Source organism: Echiichthys vipera, assembly GCF_963691815.1.
Source record: "Echiichthys vipera genome assembly, chromosome: 9".
In the NCBI taxonomy this organism is placed as follows: domain Eukaryota; kingdom Metazoa; phylum Chordata; class Actinopteri; order Perciformes; family Trachinidae; genus Echiichthys; species Echiichthys vipera.
In genome coordinates this window covers 11,467,347-11,490,455 of record NC_139834.1, presented here as the reverse complement: position 1 = coordinate 11,490,455, position 23,109 = coordinate 11,467,347, and the positions used below count along the sequence as shown (strand labels likewise).

General features: G+C 40.6%; 1 protein-coding gene across 1 annotated transcript; it reads left to right on the top strand.

Annotated features, from left to right (window-relative positions):
* Positions 1-1,144: 1,144 nt before the first annotated feature.
* Positions 1,145-12,616, top strand: LOC310951654 (translocating chain-associated membrane protein 1-like 1). The gene is made up of 11 exons (XM_083919982.1): positions 1,145-1,476; positions 2,336-2,396; positions 2,526-2,644; positions 4,197-4,313; positions 4,398-4,456; positions 4,850-4,934; positions 6,422-6,492; positions 6,917-7,021; positions 7,107-7,250; positions 9,058-9,218; positions 9,376-12,616. Exons 1-11 carry the CDS (start codon positions 1,357-1,359, stop codon positions 9,447-9,449), a joined length of 1,116 nt encoding a protein of 371 aa, XP_083776108.1. The 5' UTR covers positions 1,145-1,356; the 3' UTR covers positions 9,450-12,616.
* Positions 12,617-23,109: the final 10,493 nt, after the last annotated feature.

The following is a 23,109-nucleotide window of genomic DNA, read 5'->3' as shown; positions in this document are numbered from 1 at the left end:
GCATTGTGTGTCTTGAACACCGTATTTCCGCTAGTTATAGCTACCTGGCCGTTGGTTTTCTGCCGTTATTTCTTTATAAACCACCGTTAAATAATAGGCAACACTTTAAAGTCACCGTCATATGACTTGTAACCTGCTTATAACACCGGTAGTTGACTTGTTTGCGTTCTGAACTACAGTATCAAGAAGCACAAAATGCCACTTCCGGTCTTCCCATTTTTCAAGATAAAATGTTAAGCCATAGCCGGATCTTTTACTCATTTATTATTTATCTATGGTTTATTTGACAGAGACATGTAGATCTTTTCAAAGATGTAAACATTATAAATGTGTCCCAGTTTATGTCCTGTTGCAGTGTATGTGAAAGACATCAACTGACAGGAAGTTACAGAGGACCAACGCTGTTGCCTAGCAATGGAATTCCGTTGAAAAGTTCATAGACAAACCGTATCATAGTGCGTATAGCGTATTAAAATTTGCAACACCCTTACTAGAAGTAAAATACTAAAACAATTAAGTATAAAAAGGTAAAATGAGTACAATGAGATACAATAAAGCACAAAGTAAAAGATAAAAGAGGTTAAAACAATGTGCGCTAAAAAGAAGGTAAATTGAACACAGCAGGAAACAATAAAGCACAAGGTAAAGGAAGATCAACTAAATACAATAAGATATAATAAAACACATTTAGTAGCACATGTTATAGCTACAGACAACTAGAGATAAGTAAATAGATGTTGAAATAATTGAATAAATAAATAATAAATAAATGCTTTACGTGTATTTCTACATTTTTGTTCAGCTACATTTATTTATTTATTTATTTCTGTTTCCATATGTTAATGAGGTAGGAGGTCCCATTTATTCATGCATTTATTTATCCATCCACCCATCCATCTTCAACCGCCCGCATTTATTCATAAATACATTTATTTCAGTATTTACTTATTCATGTATTAAGACTTAACCCATGTTTAGTCCCCCATACCATCCGACCTCAGTGAACCGAGCTCTACGCGGAGTCCGTGAAGGCACCACGGGCCTGGGTTCTCCTTCTACGTCAATGACACTGGGCGGTTCATGAATGGGGTTTTTGAAGTGGGAGGGCCCCGTCATCATCTGACTTCACCAGGCAGGGGGAAGAAGTGGGTGTTGTGTGTTTGGTTTTGGTGCGATGCATCTTCATGACTGTTTTTAAACACACTAACAGCGGGTCACGGTGCGTGCGGACTGCGGCGGAGCGATCGGTAAACATCCATCCTTGCAGAGACTTGCAGGCCGTTAGCAGCCAGCTCCTCCAACCCAGCTACACTCAACCGGGGAGCCAGAGGAGGGAGAGCCGCGGCTGGGTTAGCCATGGGGTTCCGCAAGAAGAACAAGAGCCCGCCGGTGCTGAGCCACGAGTTTGTGATCCAGAATCACGCCGACATGGTTTCGTGTTTGGCCATGATTATCCTCCTCGGCCTGATGTTCGAGGTACTGTGTGATTGGACAGGAGCTGTGGTTAGCCGAGTGATGTGTGCTGCTGCTAACTTAGCTGACATGACAGCAGCACTCCAGGGGCAGGGCGCTGTAGGGTGTCTCTCTCTCTCCTTCCCTTCTCATGTGTCTCACCGATTGCCAAAGAAGATGGCGAGGAGGCCCCACTGGCACAGCTAACAGGTTATTTTGTCAGTCGGCTAATCCATTGCCTCCATAGGAAATCAATACATGCACCCGGCCTTTGGCAACAAGATAGTCAGGATTGAAATGTCTGCCTGCTTGCTACACATTTGATTACCAGCCCAGCCCCAGAGAAACTATAGCTGACTTTGAATGAAACAGTCTACTGACCTGTACCAGCCATCAGACTTAAAAATATTCTGAAAATTAGATCAAATTCTTTATCTGCGTAAAGATGGGTTATTATAAGCTTCTGACAGAATTATCAATGCCTAATACTCAAAGGGAGGGAGTGAAGCCCCTGATGCACACTCACCAGGACACATGCAATGATGGTGAATTTAAATGTTTTTGTTTTTTTTGCTAAAGAGCCCCTTAAGAGCCCCTTAAGAGCCCCTGCAGGCAGCCCCAGGAGGTCCCCAGACACCAGTTATGGGACTCAATGAATTCAGGATCTTGTAGTGACACAACAGTCCTAATTACAAGTGTGCATGAAATGAAATGAAATAAAAATGAAATTATGTGCACCAGGGACAATTAAATTGCCACACTGGACGATCTAAGAGCATTATATACACGTGTTTATTACAGTTTGAGTTTATGAACACTTACTCAGGCTTCCCTTTGTATGAGATACGGCTCCATTGATCCTGTTTGTTTCTTTGTGTTCCAGGTCACAGCCAAGTTTGCCATAATGTTCATCACAGTCCAGTACAATGTTACACAAGTTCTTGGTGAGCTGAAGTTTATAGGTCCAGACAGTAATAATTGCAGTATTCAGTAACAAGATAACTCAAGTTAACTGTATTTCCCTGCATCTGAATGTTGCGGTTTTAACTTTGTTTCTCTTTTTTTTGTTGCAGATGAAAAGAGTGATCCAGTGAACCTTTATCAATATGGCCCTAAAGATGTGGCCACTGTGTTTTTCTACCTGCTTATTGCAGTCATCCTACACGCCTTGATACAAGAATATATTCTCGACGTGAGTACACCAATATCCAAGCTCAGCAGAACATCATATTGGCTCACATGGTTTTTTTGTTTGCACGCAGCGGCATATTATTTCAATCGCTTTACTTATGTGTATTAACACAGCATGAGGCGAACAGCAACTGTGCTGAAAAACATCTAGTTTTTCATATCAAAAGAATCAAACAACGACTCGTGTTTTGGCTCCGTGCTGGTCCGGGAGTAAGGTTTGGAGAGCTGTTTGTTGGAAACCAGGTCCAGTCCTTCCAGCTGCAAGTGCACTTCAGCAGAATAACTGAAAAGATGTTTGTGTTTCTGCTGACATCTTTTGTCTTTGATGTCAGCTCCCAGTGGGATATCATTAATAGATTTATTTTTCCAAAAATAAAAATCTTCTGTGGAGCACATTTGACATCTCTCTTAAAGGATAGGATCCAATTCCTCCTTTTTTTTTAGATTATTTTCCTTGCCTTTATTTGAGAGCACGGTTCAAGATTGAGAGGGTGAAAAGGGAGAGAAGAAAAAACATGCAACAAAGGTCCACGGGTCGGAGTCGAACCCAGACCGCTTCTGTAGGGACTCAGCCTTTTTATATGGGACACATGCTTTACCAGTTGAGCTACCAGGGTGCCAGAATCCCACTTTTTCATGTCTCTTAAAACTATAGTGTAAACATTGAAAATGGTTTTGCTTGCTGTAAAATTCCTCCTGTTTACACTGACCGTTAACGGCCCCATATTGTAAAAAGTGAGATTTCCATGTGTTTTTTTTAATATAGAGCAGGCCTATGTGCTATATTAATACTGTGAAAGCATCGATCCACAGAGAAATGCCCACAGCCCGTACTCAGAAACTGTGCCTTTAAATGAGCCGTTAGGACTTCTGTGCAGTTGTGATGTCACAACTATACTATATATAGGAAGAGCAAGCCAACAGTGCCATAACAGTCATTTCCGGGCTCCAATGATGGTGCAGAGATGCAGAGATGCCAAGGGTGCAGATGCAGGAGTGGGGCTGAAAGAGACAGGAACTAAATCAAAGAAAAATAATGGTATTATTTGGAAAAACACGTTCCAGCAGAAATCCAAAATACAAGTAGGAACCTGAAAGTGAGCATGATATGGGACCTTTAAGAGATGGGGGACAAAATCCTCAGTCCTCATTCTGTATACGGAATGTATTCAGTTTGGGGTTCACTTCTCACTCAAGGGCACTTTGACACGTGGAGGGGAGGATCGAAACCCCAACCCTGCAATTAACAAACAACCCGCTCTACTTCCTAAGCCACGCAGCCTTAAGGTGGACTTGAAAAGATGTGAACCTATCCTTTAAGAAATGCATTATTTGTGCAAGAAGGAAAAAGGGGAAAACTTGCCCGGGTATAACCAGTATTTCATAATTAATCTCATAAATCGATTAGTGACAATTAATCTACACCATCTTATCTGAGTGACTGAAAAAAAAGTGAAACATAGTTTAAAAAATGAAAGGGGAAGCAGCTAAATATCTCCAGCATCAACATGATATATTGATGCACCTTGTGTAATATTTTTGTTCAATTTCAGAAAATGAACAGGAGGTTGCACCTGTCAAAAACCAAACACAGCAAGTTCAACGAGTCTGGACAGCTTGCGGCTTTCTATCTCTTCTCCTTCATCTGGGGCTGCAGCATCCTGACAGCGGTACGAGGGTCAGGAGTCACAGACACACTCTGTCCCAGCAGAAATTAGGCTTTATCTTATGTCGTGTCCCTTTTTCTCCCACAGGAGGACTTTGCAACAAATCCTACTTTCTTATGGGATGGTTACCCACACACTTACATGGTGTAAGTAAAGACTCCTACACATCATATCTTCATATTTTACAGCTTAGTGGTTCATCACAGAAATATCAGAACAAAATCTTAAATGAGTTCAACTAAGGAATTGTGCATGCATTTTTTCAGGTTTTTGGAGTTGTTGGAATTAATCTTAATATCTTATTTAAAGTTTAATATCACGGTCAATTATGTCAAAAGAGATGTTTTGGATTCTGGGTCGGTTGTGTTTTTTTACCTTTTGCCTTACTGGTTTGACTTGTTGTGCATTTCAAACTTGTATTTTAACCAAACAGTGCCCCATTCACAACATGATCTGTTGTACATTAGTATGATATAACATCTGTCCAAACTGAAATAACACCCAGACTCTTACCTCTGCACAATCTGTCCTCTGTCTAGTTTCCAGGTCAAGTTCTTCTACATCTGCCAAATTGCCTATTGGCTCCATGCACTTCCAGAGCTGTACTTTCAAAAAGTACGGAAGGTAAGGTCATTTAAGAAAACGTATTTATTTATGTAAATCATCATCATATTAAAGATGTAAGGTGGCACATTGGCTCAAGGCGTCACGTTTAATTTTGGTTTTTTACAGCCAAATCAACTGTATAGATTCAAAATTCAAGAACTTTATTTTGTCGTTGTGTGAGCCCAACAAAATTGCAATTGCATCCTCCTCAAATGTTTTTGACACCTGTTTACAAAGAATAAAATAAGGAACGTATATTTACAAAGAATACAATATTTTAAAAATATATAAAATAAGGCACGTCTTTCAAGAATAAGATAAAACAAGCCCGTTATTACAGGATTAAAACAAGGTAATAAGATAGAGTACAGAGTTTAAGCAGTCAAGTTGAAGTGTAACAGGCTCTGTAGTCTGTAACCGATGATGAGTCAATAACTTCCCCTCTAACCGCTGCTAATCCATGCTGCTGTTGTCATGTGTCATGAGTCAGCTGACGGCCATGCAGATGTGCAGTATGGAGTACAGGGGGACTGGGAATACCTTAAACAATCACACCTCTGTTGCAGAGCTCATGATGCATTCACATGCTCCTCAGATGCTCCCATTTTCCGAGTTGGGAAGTCGTTCTCCCGACTTTGGTGTGTTTATGAGCTTTAAATCATAATGTGGAAACAACATGGACACTACAAAGAAAAAGTCTTGTATTTTATGGCTCAAAACATTTAAACAACACATTGATATATTTATTATTGGTATTTATTTTAGTGATTTTGCCCCTAAGATGTTGCTGCACCAGTACATTCCCTAAAACCATAAAAATATTGTTTTACCGGACTTGTTATTAGGGTTAATGCTAATAAATAACTTGGTTTGGTCACTCTATGTCGATAGCAATTAATGGTTAAAAATAACATGTCCCCCCAAAAAGTTCTATGCAATATGTAATTTAATAAAAAAGCACCATCAACCCAACATTTCCTTTCATTCCCCATGTTTCACATGAATTTTCCCGTTTCCATTTTTACGATTATTTCGACACCACATTAATGCAATTGTTGCAATGTTATATACAAGCAAGAATTAAATGTTTTTTTCTTGGTGGAATTAGCATAAAGACACTGTCACTTATTATTACCCTTTTATCTACTCAGTTGACAAAGTTTCTTGATTTGAGGTTTATTGGATAATGCGTGTTGTAGTTTACTGTAGAACCAAAAGGATGTTGAGTCTTAATTAGCAAAGAAAATGTAATGTATCATACGGTCTAAGCTAAATGGTGGTTAACGAGTCCTGATTGTGTTTTAAAGTTGACAGATTTTAAAGACAATCTTTGGTCCTACAAAATGTTTCACCATAAAGTAAATAAAACAACTAAAATCCAAAGGATACGCATCATATTCAAGTCATAAATGCTACATGAAAAAAATGTAGAACAATGTAAAACAATGTATTAACACAAAAAGTGTGCCGTTTGTGTTAATTGATCCTTTGTTTTATTTCCACAGGAGGACATCCCCCGCCAGCTCTATTACATTTGCCTTTACGTTGTCCACATCACTGGTGCCTATGTCCTAAAGTGAGTGAAATATTACTCCACGTTATGTTATTAACAACTCAGACGACCTCATCGAACCTGACATTAAGATACTACACAGTATCTATCTGTCTGTGGATGCTTCTTTTGCTTTTTCTTAGAGTGAGGCTCAGTATTTAGCTTTCATTTATTATCTTTAAACTTTTCTTCTATATGGGGAATTGAAACCATAAGGTGTCGTAATGTATTTGGATTTGAGTCTCTTCCCTTTGCTCGTCCCTTTTCCTCTTGATCTATAAAAAAATGTAATGTGGGGAACATGTTGTATCTGCTGGTTCAAATCCATGTTCTATAAGAAGAGTACATGCAGCTGATAGTGTTCAGTGCTGTCTCCTCTTTCTCTGTGTGCTGAGTTGTCCTTATTAACTCTGTGTTGCCGCCTCTCTCTCTGCGTCCGTCTGTTTAGCCTCCACCGACTGGGCCTGGTGTTGCTGGTCCCTCACTACCTGGTGGAGCTCCTGTTCCACGCTTCACGCCTCTTCTACTTCAGTGATGAGAACAAGCAGAAGGGGTATTGCGTTCATTTTTTTCCCATTACGTATTTTGTGCCTTTCTGATCCGAACAACCTGATGCATTTTATTTTTCTCCTTTACAGTTTTACTCTGTGGGCGCTACTTTTTGTCATCGCCCGCCTCCTCACCCTCACACTCTCAGTTCTGACGTTTGGCTTCGGGCTGCCCCGCACAGAAAACCAGGGCTTTTCCATAGCAGAAGGCAACTTCAACGTTCTCACCACAAGGCAAGTCCAGATGGCAACTGACAACTTGTTTTTCACTGAAATATAAAAATCCTGCTCCTCTATGAAAACAGCACAGTCATGGCTAGAAGAGGGAGAACATTTTTCATACAAGTGCCCACAAATGTCACCAATATTGGAAAACAAATAGGGGCTACTGTATCCATTGAACTATTCCCTATTGTGGCAAATCTATACATGGAGGGGGTAGAGGGGTACTTTGAACTCCTTCAAAGGAATAACACCGAGCCATTGGTTCAGATATGTGGTCGACACATGGGTTAAAATCAAACCCAAAGAGGTGCAAACTTTTACCAAACATATAAACTCAGTGGACAGAAACATCAAGTTCACCAGAGAAGAAGTCATGGACAACATTTGCCTTTCGTAGACTGTGACGTCCATATGGAGAATGACAGGCGCCTCCACATTGGGGTGTACAGAAAACCCACTCACACAGATCAATATCTACTGTTTGACTCCCACAACCCCCTGGAACACAAGTCAGAACACTGCAACACAGAGCTGATAACATACCCACCAGCTCACAGGCCCAAGGGGAAGAACGCAAGCACCTGAGGGGCGCCTTCACAACTTGTGGTTACTCCAGCTGGACCTTTGTGAAACCGGCAGCTGCTTCCAGAAAGAAAACCAAAGTGGTTAAAAAAGAAAAAGAAAACAAGAGAAACATATGAGGCTGGGGTATCAGAGAAACTGAGGAAGATATCCAACAAACACTGCATCCCTGTGTATTTCAAACCCGGTAACACACTCAGACAGAGACTAGTACATCCCAAGGACAGAACACCACACACCCACAAAAGCAACCTGGTTTATGCTGTCCAATGCAACGAGGAATGCAAAGATCTCTACATTAGAGAAACAAAACAACCACTGCATAAACACATGGCCCAACACAGGAGAGCTAACTCCTCAGGCCTGGACTCTGCTGTCCACTTACATCTCAAGGAGAAAGCCCACTCCTTTGATGACAACAATATCCACATCCTGGACAGAGAGGGCAGATGGTTTGAAAGAGGAGTTAAAGAAGCCATCTATGTTAAAGTAGAGAAACCATCGCTAAACAGAGGAGGAGGTCTGAGAAACCACTTATCTCCAATTTACAATGCAGCCCTTTCATCCCTTCATAAGATTCAACAATCTAACCTCAAAGAACAACTGTTCACAAATGGCCTCCTGTGACTCTAACGACGGTCGCCAAGACTCAATAGAGCACTAACGAAGTCCAAACCTACTTCCCACCAACGACTGTCACTCTAACAACGGTCGTTGGCACTTGGAGCACAAAGGGTTCCAGTGAGATCATCGGCCTTGTGAGAGGTTAAATACTTGGATCTCCACACCAGCTAGTTGGACCAGTCCCAACCTGGTCAGATGCGTACGTGAACTGACTCAGATAAGAGGTGAAACATCTTCCTAGGCGAATAACGATGATCACGATGACCTGGACAAATGAGAACATTCACAGGCTTATTCATTGAACTATTTACATTTTTACAACCTCTCCTGTCGTCTCTTCTCTGCTCTGTGTAGGTTGAAGTTTATTGAAAGTTTTGCTGAATTTTTGGCTGTCGATCTCAAGCGAGGCATTCACATATGATCCATTCAAGAACTATTGAAAAGTTGAACATCCAATGATAATGCCTATTTTTACAGTTTCAGGCTTCGATAAATTATGTAATTCTTGCACTATTCAAAATGAAAACATGCTTTGCAAACCTCTCCGGCTGTTTCTGAGGTTCAGTGGGTAACATTTATAGTTCTGAAATGTGTCTTCCCCACCCCTCAGGATGACTTGTCTGGCAGCTATTTGCCTGACACAGGCATGGATGATGTGGAAATTTATTAACTTCCAGTTGAAAAAGTGGAGGGAGCACAGCCAGAACCAGGCCTCAAAGAAGAAAGCAGTAAGCCCGAAGAGCAAGCCTCACAAAAGGGAGCCTACAAGGGGTGAGCATTCAAGAACCTGAGCAAATAGACATTATGTAATCCTGTGTTTCATTTTATGTGTCATTTCAGATGTGTTTGTAATACTGTTGAATATTGTTGAATTTACATATCTGAAATTATTTTCATCAGGACTGTTTCTAACCGCTTGTCTTGTCAGGAGGTGCTGCCAATGGGGTTGTGAAGTCCGAGGATAAAACATCACCACGAGCGAGAAAGGCCAAAGCTTCATAGAGATGGAAGAATCGGGGCGGGGGAATGATTGAGGGAGTTCTGACAATGTGACATATGTCTTAACACAACTTCAAATATTGTCCACTGCCCTCCAAAACAAATGTTTAAGCGCACTAAGAAACCTTAAAACTGTCCCTTTTGGGTTGAATCTGCTTTTTGAAAAAGTTCAGTTTTACTGCCTGCTCAAAATGTTTATTATTCATTTGGGTTCTCTGCAGATGGGACGTAGGCAGGACAGCGCTGGGCTTGATGCTTTAACACGATAGATTTCAAAGTGTCCTTTTGTGTAAATCTACGATCACTCGCCGGGTTCTTCAAACTGAGTCGCTCTTTCACTAATTTGACATTGAATCAGTTGACATCACAGTAACTTGAAAAGCAAATTTTGACTTCAGGGCAACTTAATACGTAAGTACCTAGGTGTTAATGTACAGATCAACTGCGCAGGGTGTCATTTAAGTTTGGGCCTTTTCAGTTAGACTCACATAACAGGCCTTTCTTTGCACTTCAATATTCTGCTGTTGTCCGGAAACGATCCTAAAAGACTTTCTCCACAGGAATATTTGTGCTCTTTAGGTATTTGGCATAGCTGCAGCCAGAAAACTGAAGCTTGTACGTGAGTCCTTGATCATTTACTGCCATGATTTGACAGCCGCTGCCTTTGAAATCCTACATGTTACAGGATTGAGGCACTTTTTGTTTGCTTTTATCACTAGCCTGGCAATAAGCTCCACCCTTTTTCTGGGGCTCATCCCCGGGTTTGGTGACTCACCAAGAGGAAGCTGCACTGTAACCTGTGATGCTGTACTTTATGCATACAGTTAAATATTCGTAATGGCATGATTGGAAACTGGAGCAAGAAACTGTGTTTGAGGCTGTGATTCAGTCTTTAAAGGGTAATGTCAGTGCATGATGGTTTAAGGATAAAGACGTCATGTCTAGTTCCTACCTGTGCCGTTGAGTATGCGTCTCTCTCACACACACAAGCATTCAGTGGCCTTTTTACAACTGCTGCTAGAGTTTTGAGTTGTTTATTTTTTGCGATATAGTACAGATAGTTATTATTTTATATGCTTTGACAAGCTATAACCAGCAAACACAGCGGTACATAGCAACTGCGTTTAGTTAATCCAAACAATACAATCTTTCTTCAAGTGTCCTTATGATGTCAGTGGTCTGTATCACTCGTTCTGCTTGCGTCGCGTTGTGTTTGCCTTCTCTGTTTGCTTTTTTATTCTCGGGTATCGGTACAAGCTATCCACCACTTACGGTATAAGTTACATCCCACGGTGCAATGGGAGGTGTGTTTGTAAAGGGATGTATTTGTACGCCTGTGCACTTACTCTTACGTGTGCAGTAGTGTTTTGCCTACTGTGTACGTGAATTAACTGGGCGTGAATGATGATGATGATGATGATGATGAAGGTGATGACAACAATGTTTATTGCTTGTCTCGTTCAGATAATTATTGCCTGTGTGCAGAAGCATGAAATGTGACAATCTCTTCCTAGACACCTGCCCTGTTTGTTGTATTTACAGATCCGTCTCAGTTCCCAACACGCTTCTGTGTGTTGTGGATTAGTGTATGTGTTCTATAGGTTATCAGTTACTAAATGCTTATGTGTCCGATGATGCCCTTTTCCAGTGTGAGAGAGATTCTGTGATTTCTGTTTGTCAAATGTGGCATGTTCCGTCCTTCCTGCTTCACCTTTTCAATGATCCTGACATTGCTATGGAGCGCACATATTGTACTGTTTGGCCATACTCTTTCCTCTTCTGAGTCCTGCTCTACTTAACCACTGTGCATGTGAAGCTCTGTGCAGAAATGTCTGTGCTACTTGCCTGCAGACAGTTGGAGTTCGGAGTCTTAGTCCAGAGCAGGGGTGAGGTGAAGATGCCATTCATTTTTTTCTCCCTTTAGCGCTCCTTATTGGGACTTTGGTGGTCTTGTGCAATGCATTGTCATAGGAGGAGAGGAGGAGCAGAGGACTTATGTACCAGCCTGTTATTAAACCGTCTCAGATGTAAAAAGAAAAAAAAACTGACTTAATCCTACACTGTACTAAAATATGTGTCAGATTTTTAAGCTATTTTTATAGAGGGGAAACTGTTGAAATTCACTGTTGTTCAGTACACACGTGTGAATATTTGTTTTGCATCCATATTGATATGAATTGTTTTTTTTATATAAGAATGAAGCTTGCTGAACTGTTGGTGTGGATATACATTGTGGTATGAGTGTTAACGTTTATTTTGCCTAATGGTTTATTTAACTCCATGGCCTTAGTGGAGCAAAGAGAACTCAATTGTCAAACAGTGCTTAGCTAACATTATGCTGCGGGTGTACTCTGCAGCTTTCACAACTACATGTTTTATGATCGTGAAGTGCACCATCATATTGACACTATTCATCCACATCAGTTAAAATTTATAATCAGAGGAGCAAATGGTCAGTTTAGTGTTTTATTTGTTCCAATCCTGCAGGTGTTTTTCAGTACTTGTGATTACAGGCCTGGATGTAGAACACACATTTTGCAGAGTGAAACTATCTGTAAGCTTTTCTTGCTCGTCAGATGTCACACTGGATAACAATCAGCAGACGTTTAGGCTCTGAAACATGAGCCAATCTGCAGTTCACGGCCCCCTCGCTTTGAGACACAATAGCCGGTCTAATCCCACAGGAATGCACTTTTTTTCTTTTTTTGCATAATGTGCATTATGTCAGAGCGCCATAACACTGCTCACTTGGACTGTTTCTGCACTGATTCTCAACTTCAAATTAGAGTTGCTCGATTTCAAACTGTGTGCATTTTGTAATTGTTGAGGACTTTTAAAAAAAAAAAAAGAAAAGAAAGAAAGACTGCAATGATTCGACTGTATCAGCAACCTCTAGGTGGCAACAATGCATTTGACCATGAGAAAAAAAGGCCTGCACAGCAGAGACACATGTTTATTGTATTCTAATTATTCATTTTGCATCATCGTTGATTTGTTTTTATTTTTGCTGCTTGTTTATGTATGTTATTGCAGTTCTATATTTCCTTTTCAAATATGTTGTCTCTGAACTGCTCTGATGGTATATATTTATGCAAATTCTTGTGAGTTCTGATCATTTTTCTTTGTCACTATTTTTTTTAAATTCATGCTTGAATAAAGCTTTTATTCATTATTTAAACTGGGTGAACATATTTTTAACATACTGCCCACATGTTGATTAGTAGAGTTGTCTCCATGGAAACTCCATGTAAAAAATACATGTGAAAGCATTGTAGTTTCAAAGTGCACAGTAAATTCTGAGAGCGTTAGATACAGTACCCACTCCTGAGGTGAACCAGCAGTCAATAAAGCAGGGATATGCAAAAGATATTAGTTTTTGAGGCATCCCTCTCTCTCATCTGCTCAATTCACCTTTCCATCTATTTCCTTTGAGGATATATTCGGATTTGCCTACTGGATTTTTCATTTATACCCATTGAGGATTGTGTCAGGAGACATGAGGAAATATTGGCCAATTAAACTTCTTGGCTAATTACCACCAGGGGGCAATGCTGAGCTTTTTTGCCTGAGGGACAGAAGCAGTCTGCAGGGGCATAGCTGCATACAGACCTGCATTAATAAATCACTAGTCAGAGTGAGAAAGACAGAAACATTGTCTTATCATACAGTATGCAGATCAACACTCTTAAAAAGATTTTAGTATGGAGTCAACCAACAAAATAAAGCAACTGATGGGTTGCACACTTCAAATATGGCAGTATATTTCAGGTGGGAGACCTCTGCCTCGGCTCCACCGTTGAGCCATTTGACTGCTAGGTAATGGCACTGTAAACATGACATCTGCATCCATGGATGGTGAGGAATGAGCACAACACAGAGGAGAGACACCTGCAGCTCACTGCTAATGTGTTGTGTTGTTTCAGAGTAATGGCTTTTCTCTGGGCAATCAGACAGCATGATGGATCAGAGGGAACCAGAGAGGCAGGCTGGAGCTCTGCAGGGTCAGCACAAGGACAGGAGTTCACACACACGCTCTCCATCACACACACACACAGCTCACTGATGGCTGTATCCCCAAACCAAACATACATGACCTGAACCCCCCCGAGAGTATGCTTCAAAAGCAAACTTGCAGAAAGAGTCCAACAGCAAGCTTAGGCGGGGGTGAAAAAAATCACTATCCTACTCTTTTTTTTTTTTCTTTAATTCCTCCCCTTCATCCAATGAGGATAAATCTCTCGCTGAATCGTCAGAATTATGTGTAATTTCCATATAAATTAGCTTCATTAAAAGGGGAGTACTTTCTTATTTAACAAAGCTCATTTGAAATTCTGTATTTAATAAGACATGCAATCCCAGACTTGCGAAGTAATAGCCAACAATTAGGACTGGAGCGTGTGTGTGTGTGTGTGTATGTGTGTGTGTGTGTATTTGTAAATGCGTGTCTTGAAAGTATTGTCGTCCCTCAGTTACTTTCATTGATTGTCTCAAATGAGCAAATTGGGCAGCAGCTGCTCAACCAGCCAGGTTTACTTGCTGTGACCCATGAAACACGATGGAGATCTAAGACATTCATGACCTCACGGCTATTTGTGAGCGAGAAGACGATAGGGGAGGGTGCGAGGTGAGCAATGGAGCAGGTGTATACCAATGAAGGACAGAGTGTAGAAGGGGTGGAATTATCTGGAGGGATCTGAGGCATGGAAATGAAAAGCAGACGGAGGGAGTGAAAACAAAATGGTCAAGGAAGTGAAAGGAAGAAAAACAGACGGAGAGCAACGTTGAGCAGAGTGCTATGATTTAGAGTAGAACTAAGCTGAATAACAGAGGGAAGAGTGTGTTGTGAAGAGGAGAGCAGTGCCCTATCGGCGTCCATCAGAGCCAGCAAATGCAAATTAGAGCAGACGCCTAAGTGAGAGAGGAAAGGTGAAGAAAAAAAGAGGCTCTAGACAACAGTGAATGGAATCAATGAATGGATGGGAGGAAAGGGAAAAAGAGATACAGGAAAAGGCAAAAACGATGTGTTTCCATCCAGCTTTGTCCCTTGACCTTATTAAATATCCTGCTTTCTATCCTTAAGTGTTAGTGTGACTGTTTTAATCGGGCAACATAATAGTTCTTGATGCAAAATTGAAGGAAAGGTGAAAATAAGAAAAAACAATGAGGCTAAACATTGCTGCTTGTGAGTGCAAGTTCATTAGCGGCAAAAATATTGAAAGGGCATAAAACAAATTTAAATGGAAATCAGTCTTCAAGTCAAGATTTGAGTGAGCACGGAACAAGTATTGAGAATAAGCAGGGAATGAATTGAGTGTAATAAATCTCTGCAAGAGGAATGTTGTCACAGTAATTGAAGAAGGAGGGCCGTGTTTGTTTGGGATCCAGTTGCACGCTTTCAGTTTTGGAAGTTTGTTTCCATTGTGAGCAATCTACAACTGAGAGTAAAGACCTGGACGTAAAGTGTGAAGGCCAGTATTTAAAACAGCAACATTTGCATTTAGTATAACTTTAGTGAACTTCTGACAGGCGAATCCACCCAATTGACCAATAAGCTATCTTGCCAGTGAGGACTTTTATTCAACCCTTCTTTGTTGGAGTATAAACTGCTCCAGAAAAGAGGAATGGTTTGCATTTACAAGAGAGAAGTGGATAGTAGGCCACAATGCATTTTTTGAATACACAGTTTGAACTTATTGTTCTGTACAGCTAATGAAATGATTCTGAGAATAAAATACCAGAGGGAGTAAAAAGCCCAGTACAGAGGGAAAATTGGCTGTTATGACTGACTAGCATTAGCATGTTCCTGGCTTCCTACCATTTTAGCCGTTAGCTTGCGAACTCACCAACTAGTCCAGTGAGTAGCCTAGTCTCTCAATCACTGAGCAACACCTTATTCTTAAAGCCGTGCTGATGAATTGTGCACAGACTAAAGCTGCGGTAGGTGGTTTCAGAAAAAAGCATCCCCCGCCAGAATTGTAAATAGGCTACAGCGCTACACCCAGCAGCTCTCACCTGTCTGTTCTAAGCCCCCCCCACTAGACAAGCACATGCAAAAGCACATGCTTGGTACAGTAACCTGTTTTTAAGCATAATCCCGATAATGATTGTAATAATGGCCATTTTATGAGAATCGACATAATGTGATTCGAGGCTCTAGCTAGCTGCATAAACATGAACTTGACTTAGCAGCAGCCGTAGGCTTTGGACAAAGGTTAGCTTTCCATTCCCTTCACTCCCCGACTCAAAGCCGCTCCTGGCCGGGCTGTTCAATATTCCTCCATGCTGCTCAGCCCAGATTTCATCTCGCTCCACTCAAATTGCTCAATCCAAAAAAAGAAAAAAAGCTGCGCGGACGGGGCCCGCCCTAATTCCATGTGGCCAGTGCACAGAGCTGCTTGCCAAGCCGCTGCCAAAATATCCAGACTCACATCTAGAAAGACGTAGTGTCTGGTAATGAGCGATAGAGCTTCCCAACTCATGGGGCAGCACCAACGCATGCATGGGCAGCTGTGGCTCCATTCGAGGCATCGGTGGTTCAATCCCCGGCTCCTCCAGTGAAGTGTCCTTGGGCAAGACACTGAGCCCCGAATTGCTTCTGGTGCTGCGCATGGGTCTGTGAATGTGGTGTGAATGGTTAGATTAGATGGTATGTAGATGTCCACTGCCATCAGTGTGAATGTGACAAGTAGTGTGAAAGCGTCTTGACCAGTCAGAAGACTATAAAGGCGCTATAGAAGTACAAGTACAGTCATACCATTTACCATTTCAAAATACCACTGCACGCAATTGTATAGCATTACGACTAATCAGAGACATATCTAGAGCAACGGAAACGACTCAATGGCTGTTTGTTTTGGATGGCGCAGCACTGTCGTCATCGCCAGAACAGATAGTTCGATTTGATTGGTTTGTTTCTGACATAGTTAATGAGCTCCAACGTTTTTTGCCCAGAGGCAGCTGCAGAGCAAATTGAAATTTGCTAGCAGTGTATCTGGATTTTAAGGGTAAGTGTGAGCGTTACCAGAGGGGAATTCAAAATCCGCTCTGCTCTTTATCCAAAACTCTTGCGCTCCCCGCTTGTTCGCGCTCAGCTCACATGCCCTTTTCCTGGGGAAAAGTGTGTTGCTCTACTTGACAAAGGACACAGTGCTGTGATAAGCATTTCATCATAGTTATGTTTACATTTTACAGCCATTGCGGACGCCCTCTCTGTGAAATGACTTGTGACCAAAGTCTCCTGTCCCAGGCTAGATTTTCTAGAGCCTCAATCAGTTTTTCAATAAATAAACTGACCTACATATGGAAATTATGTGATTCTTAAACTGTCCCTTGTTGGCTGTTTGCAACACCAAACCAAAGCATTATACTGTGTGGCATGTGGCACTGTGAGCTAGTGAAGACCTCAGTTACGGAGTCACCACATGTCGCTTTTGTTTCAGGCATTCACACTGAGCAACATAGAAATCAACTAAAATGTGGAGGGAATGTGATTTATGCTCGTCCTCTAGCCCCTGTGGAGTTTTTTCTCTGTGTTTGCATGCGCCTGTGCACCAACACGCTGCAACTGCAACATGAATCTTTACACACCTACACGCATGTGCATGCACACACACACACACACACACACACATACACACACGCACACACATAACCCAGCCAGTAACTGGGACAGCTGACAGCACTAGCAGGGTCACGTGTGTTTATACAGTCTCATCTGTTCCTCCGTTGCCTGAACTCTCTCGGTAACACTCAGTCTGTGCACTCTTCCATGGTGACGGTAAACACACAACGCAGGCTCCATCTTCCCCCTCTGTTATTCCTCTGCCGACTTGTTTTTCCAAACAGCAACTTTATCGTCCCATGAGGCTTTCCAGTCAGTGATTCTACAACTGTCCCTGATTTTGCTTTATCTGTTAAATCATGTTGTATTGATTTTACATTGGATGATGGTGAGGTATGAGGGTTATGGCTTAATGGGACAGGAGCATATGGTGGATCCATAAATGTATGACTATAATTATTTCCCACAGCACCTTTATTTGCCACCCTTTTCTTGATCACTTTGATGTAATTTCCCTCCCTTTTTGAATACAATTTCAAACATTATACATCCACGTGAATGCTAATGCACCGACACTGAACTGTCTGCATAATCAAGGTCACCTCCTAACCCTACTCACTTCAGCTTCAGAGTCCAAATTAGACAGAGGTTCTGCTGATGGTGGAAAGTAACATTTAAGGCCCTGTATTATGCTCATCTTCAGGTTCATACTTTGAATAAGGATTTCTACTATAACATGTTTGCATGCTACAACGTTCGAAAAAATACATTATTTTTCTCATATTCTGTCTGAATATACCTGTAGTCTGAAAAGCTTTGTTTTAGTACCTGTCTCTTTTAAGCCCCCACCCCCTGAAAAAGCAAAATCTGCTCTGATTGCACCATCATTACAGCTGGGGAATGACTGTAACAGCACTTTCTACCTATATATAGTTGTGACATCACAACCTTACGTAAATCCTGATGGCACATTTAAAGGCACAGTTTCTGAATACTGATTGTGTGCATTTCTCTGTGGACTGATGCTTTCATAGTATTTATATAGCATCTAGGTTTAACAATGAAAAATCATAGGAAAGCATTAAGGTGTACAGTAAATGTATTCCAGTGTCCATAGTGTGTAAATTTGCAGTGCATACAAGTAAGGCTGCAACTAACAATTATTTTAATTATTGACTTATGCTATTTTTGTTGTGATTAATCATTTGCACAAAGTAGTTGTTGATTAACTGTATGACATGCTTAATTGATTAATATTTTTTATACAAATGCAACTGCATTTTCTGCATAGGGGTTGCCTATTTTCTCTCCCCACATCTGTATGTGTGTGTGTGTGTGTGTGTGTGTGTGTGTGTGTGTGTGTGTGTGTGTGTGTGTGTGTGTGTGTGTGTGTGTGTGTGTGTGTGTGTGTGTGTGTGTGTGTGTGTGTGTGTGTGTGTGTGTGTGTGTGTGTGTGTGTGTGTGTGTGTGTGTGTGTGTGTGTGTGTGTATGTGTTTGTAGCTGTTCCACTACCCTCCTGAAGCCTCGTCCCTACCTGTTTGGAATTTTAAACAGCTTCCCACTTCCTCTCACCTTCCCACAACTCTCTCTGCAGTCCACTAAATTCTCACTCAACAATAAACGGTATGCTGGCAAATAAAACATGATCATCTTCTGTCCGCACTGTAAACATCTAATGGATTGATATTAGGCAGTAAGTGTGCTTTATTGTATTAGGATACAAGAGGATATTATGCTCAAGTTGAATTGTTAAGACAGTTCAAGGCTGGCAAAGTCAAGTGCTGGATGTGTGTGTGTGTGTGTGTGTGTGTCTTCACCTTACATTTCATTTTTTGCCATTTCAGATTTATTTTAGCCTAAGGCAACACTATGGCATTTTCCAAATGATGGACAATAAGTACCATAATAATGTGTTTTTTAAATATTGTGCAACTGCAACCTGAAGCCAAATGGCTATAGAAAAAACAAATTCTCCACTGTTTCACTCTATCAATTGAATTTAAGTGTTTCATGCAATAGCAGCACAGCCACTTCAAAGATTGCAGGCATATATTCTCAATAGCTGTTAATATTTCCCAAGAATATATATAAAATTAATTGTTTTGTAAATAAAGGTCTGATATTAATCTAATTGCATTGCCCTTCATGCAGAAATAGTTTTAATTAATGTCTGTTAAAGGATCATGCCAGTGGTTTTGCCTACTTTAGCCCATTGATTATTATAAGAATGCCATACATTACTGCCAACCAATGTCAAAAGCATACAGTAATGTCTGTTTTCTACCTTCCAGGCATTAGTTTCCTCTCATTTTCATGTAGAATGAACTTGTGTTTTGTAGTTGTGTTGATAAAATGTGCAAAAATCTGTTATAGCCCTTTAACAAATGGAAGACATTAATAAAAATAATGATTACTTACATGGTACACTCTGGAGTATACGCTTCTACGTCACTGCAGCACCGTGAGAACTTCCAGCACCGGAGGTTTAAAAAAAATAAGTAATAAAACAGGATTTTGTAGGGGATGTTAAAGGCACTTGGTTTTACACATGATGTTGAGTTGTTCCCACTGAGGAGTACTACTCAGTCTTTGAAATCAGGTGTATGATCTTCTGTAGCTCTGGAGCAGCTTTCCAAAGTTTCAAAAGTAACTATACAGACTGCTTTGATTTTTAGCATCCTGTTTTAAATTTTGCACTTTTGAATCCTCGTACTTTAAGGAAGTGCCATACGGCCTTCAGATACTCTTTAATGATAGTAATCTTTTCCAAAACAACTATATAACTGTACAGTCTTTGGTATACCATGACCATGCATTACAACATGTGACTGTCACTGCTTTCCAACATACAGTATCTTCTCTTTGTCAATGTATATCAAACTCAGCCACAACATAAATGGTCTGTAAAGGGAAGTACAGCTCACTTGAAGGTCACCTAGTGCACAGTAATATTCTATGAAGTGACTATGATACTCATTGTTAAGGTTTACATTAACGCACATCTTTGCTTTCTCCCCACATGCACATATTCTTTGTACTTATACTTTAAACTGTGAACTTTTGCACATTATAGTAAATATTTTTGGCAAATACCTGAACAAAACTGTGCAAAAAACTATAATACCTTTATGGGTTTTTTTTGTTTATTTGACTTTATTGTTAAGCAGCAAATGATCAAGACAGATTCCTTGTATGTGCAAACCTACTTGGCAATAAAACAGTTTCTGATTCTGACCCTCGTTGCTCCCTAGCAGTTTCTCTTCTCTCTTTCAACCTTTTACCTGCATTTAGCTTTTACCCATGCAGTTATTGGTTTAGTACAGTCAGCCAGTGGACTCAAATGTGCTCCAAGTCTAATTTATTTTTTTAAAGAAGGCTTAAAACTCTAAATCCTTTGGCAGGACTTATCTCTGGATGTGTGCCTCTGAGTGTGTGAATATGTGTGTTACAGGGTTACAGTGCAACATGAAGCATACACACTTGTTTGATTGGATGTTTCTGTGAAATGAGCAGTTGCTTTTTTCTGTATAAAATGCACAAAAGTGATCAACTTTGACAAAAACTTTTCAGGTTATTCTATTGAAATTAAACTCTGAGGATCTTACGAATGTAATCTTTGCTTTCAGAAAACGCTCACATTTCTCTGCAGTTAAATTATAATCACATTTCCTTCTCCTTAGCGGTTCTTTTAGTTTTGCCTGATGAATTATGTCTGACCCATAAGGCTAATTGCTTTAAGCCTTCTCCACAACCCTATTTCAACATCTTTGTGTCCTGTGTAGTCTCTTACATTTTTTTTCCATCTTGAATGCTCTCTCTCCTTCACTTCATGAGTCAAACTGGTTCAGTTTTACCTTATTTTCACTCTCTATGTTCTTTCGAGCTACAACACTTCCACTCCTCCATCACACTGACAACTCCACACTTGATTCTTCTCTGCCCTTTTCATACTTTGTGTTTCTTTAACACCTATAGGTTTTCATAGCTACCCTCCTCTTCAGGCAAGATACACCATTTATCATTATCTGTGATCTTGTCTCTGCGACTTCTTAAACTGCCTTTAACTAAACTCGACTATCTCATCATCTTGTCTCACTTCTTTCTCACCTTCCTGTTCTCATCTTCTTTCATTCCCACTGTCATAACACAACAGGATCCTTACTCACTCTGTGTGTGAGTGTGTGTGTGTGTGTGTGTGTGTGTGTGTGTGTGTGTGTGTGTGTGTGTGTGTGTGTGTGTGTGTGTGTGTGTGTGTGTGTGTGTGTGTGTGTGTGTGTGTGTATCTATCCATCTATCTGTGCTCTTGTTCGCCTGGCATCACCATAGTGACGGGTTTTTGGTGCTATCAGTTCCTGCCTTGTATATCTTGGCAGCAGTCAGGACGCTGTGCCGACGTGTCCCAGTTCATAGGCCACCCGGCTCCGACGTCAGTGCTCCACGCTGACCCTGCCAGCTCACATATGGAGCCCACATATGGACCTCATCTATAAGAGATAGGCGGCCTGAAGGAGCCACAGTCCCTCCGGTGAAACAAACCCAGTTCACAGAAGGCTGGCTCTCGTAAAAAAAAAGAGGCTGCAGGATGTGAAGTGACATTTTATCATTTGTTTGTTTCATGAGGAAGAAGAAGCTGAGTTTCAATAGAAGAATGAGAAGATAATCATGCACATTATACCATTAAATGCCCCCAACATCTTAATTTTAATACACAAAGAAATGGCATCTCTACTGTGACCTATATCCCCTATGTGTTCCATATGAATGTATGAATTAGTTAATGCTATTTTGATGTATGAGTTTTGGTGGATTTCGGTTTCATAAAGACCAAATATGACACCATGTCTCACCCTTAACGTAAAAATTGGAGTACTCACACAATCTTTAACATTGCACATATCATATTAGAAATTATGTTAACTCACACATTACGTTTTACTCGCAACTGCAGGGTCTATAAAATAATCGTTTATGAAAAATAAAATATTGATGAATTAGAGTTGAAACTATTTGTCGATTGACAGAAAATTAACTATTTTGAGTATAGATTAATTATAGCCAGAGGTGGTAGTAATACGCTTATATTTACTTCAGTAAAAGTAGCAAAACTACAGAAATAAGTAAAAGCTATGCATTTAAAAATGCAAAAGTACAAAAGTATAAACATAATTATAAAATACACCAACAGCACCAGAAGGGAAACTTTTCTTTTTTTTTTAGAAATAGCACATTTCAGCATAATGTGTATTATATGATTGGAATAAGATTCTTAATATAATGTTGTGGCTCTGTAGACTTACAAAATGATCATTTCATTTGACAAACATCCAATGTGTAATTAATTGCACAATTTAAAGCATCCCCTACAAGGGGAGGGACTTCACTTCTCTGTAAATAAGCGACTTGACACAACCTGTGACTTGAGTCACATGTCTGTTATATCTATTATTTATATTACAACTATAAAGGCTATATCACTCTGCACTTTACTGCCTGTTCTCGCAAAACTGCATTTCGCTGACAATAAAGTAGGATCTTAACTAAAGATGTAAGAAAATTAATTGAAACTGACTGTATATCAAAATGACTAAGTCAACTGTTACATAAGGGAGACTTTTATTCATCCAAATGGACCTCTCATGGTCACCAGATAAGGATAAGACCTCCATGTCCTAATTTGCTCCCAAGTTTAGGCTGTCTACTTCTGTGTCACCTCCTGCAGCCAAACGCCTTCTTTTTGGTGGGTAGTCTGGATGTGGTGCTTTTATTTATTTTATTATTTCCAACCTCTGGGCCCCATGAAGCAAATAATTCAGTATTTGCTTTTCATTTAACTGAAAATACACACCCTGTCATCTCCCTCGGCTCTGGTACCGTCGCTGACATCCGTCTGTAGGCTGCGAGACAGACAGTTTCCCCACCTCCTCCACCGCCACCTCTACCTCCGCCCCCCTGCGGTGGTGGATTCTGCCTGTAGTCCGTATCCGGGGTTGGACTACGCAGCTGGAACGCGCGGCTCCATTCGAACGAACTCCTTTACCCAGAAGCCCCCGCGTCGCCTCAACTTACAGAACTGGCTTCTTGGGGCTTCGGGAGTGTTTCCC

Excerpts from the sequence above, each read along its gene's own strand:
- LOC310951654 (XM_083919982.1), top strand. The coding sequence starts at position 1,357 with ATGGGGTTCCGCAAGAAGAACAAGAGCCCGCCGGTGCTGAGCCACGAG. Across the intron at positions 4,457-4,849 it reads TACCCACACACTTACATGGT|TTTCCAGGTCAAGTTCTTCT; the intron begins GTAAGTAAAGAC and ends TCCTCTGTCTAG. Across the intron at positions 6,493-6,916 it reads ACTGGTGCCTATGTCCTAAA|CCTCCACCGACTGGGCCTGG; the intron begins GTGAGTGAAATA and ends CCGTCTGTTTAG.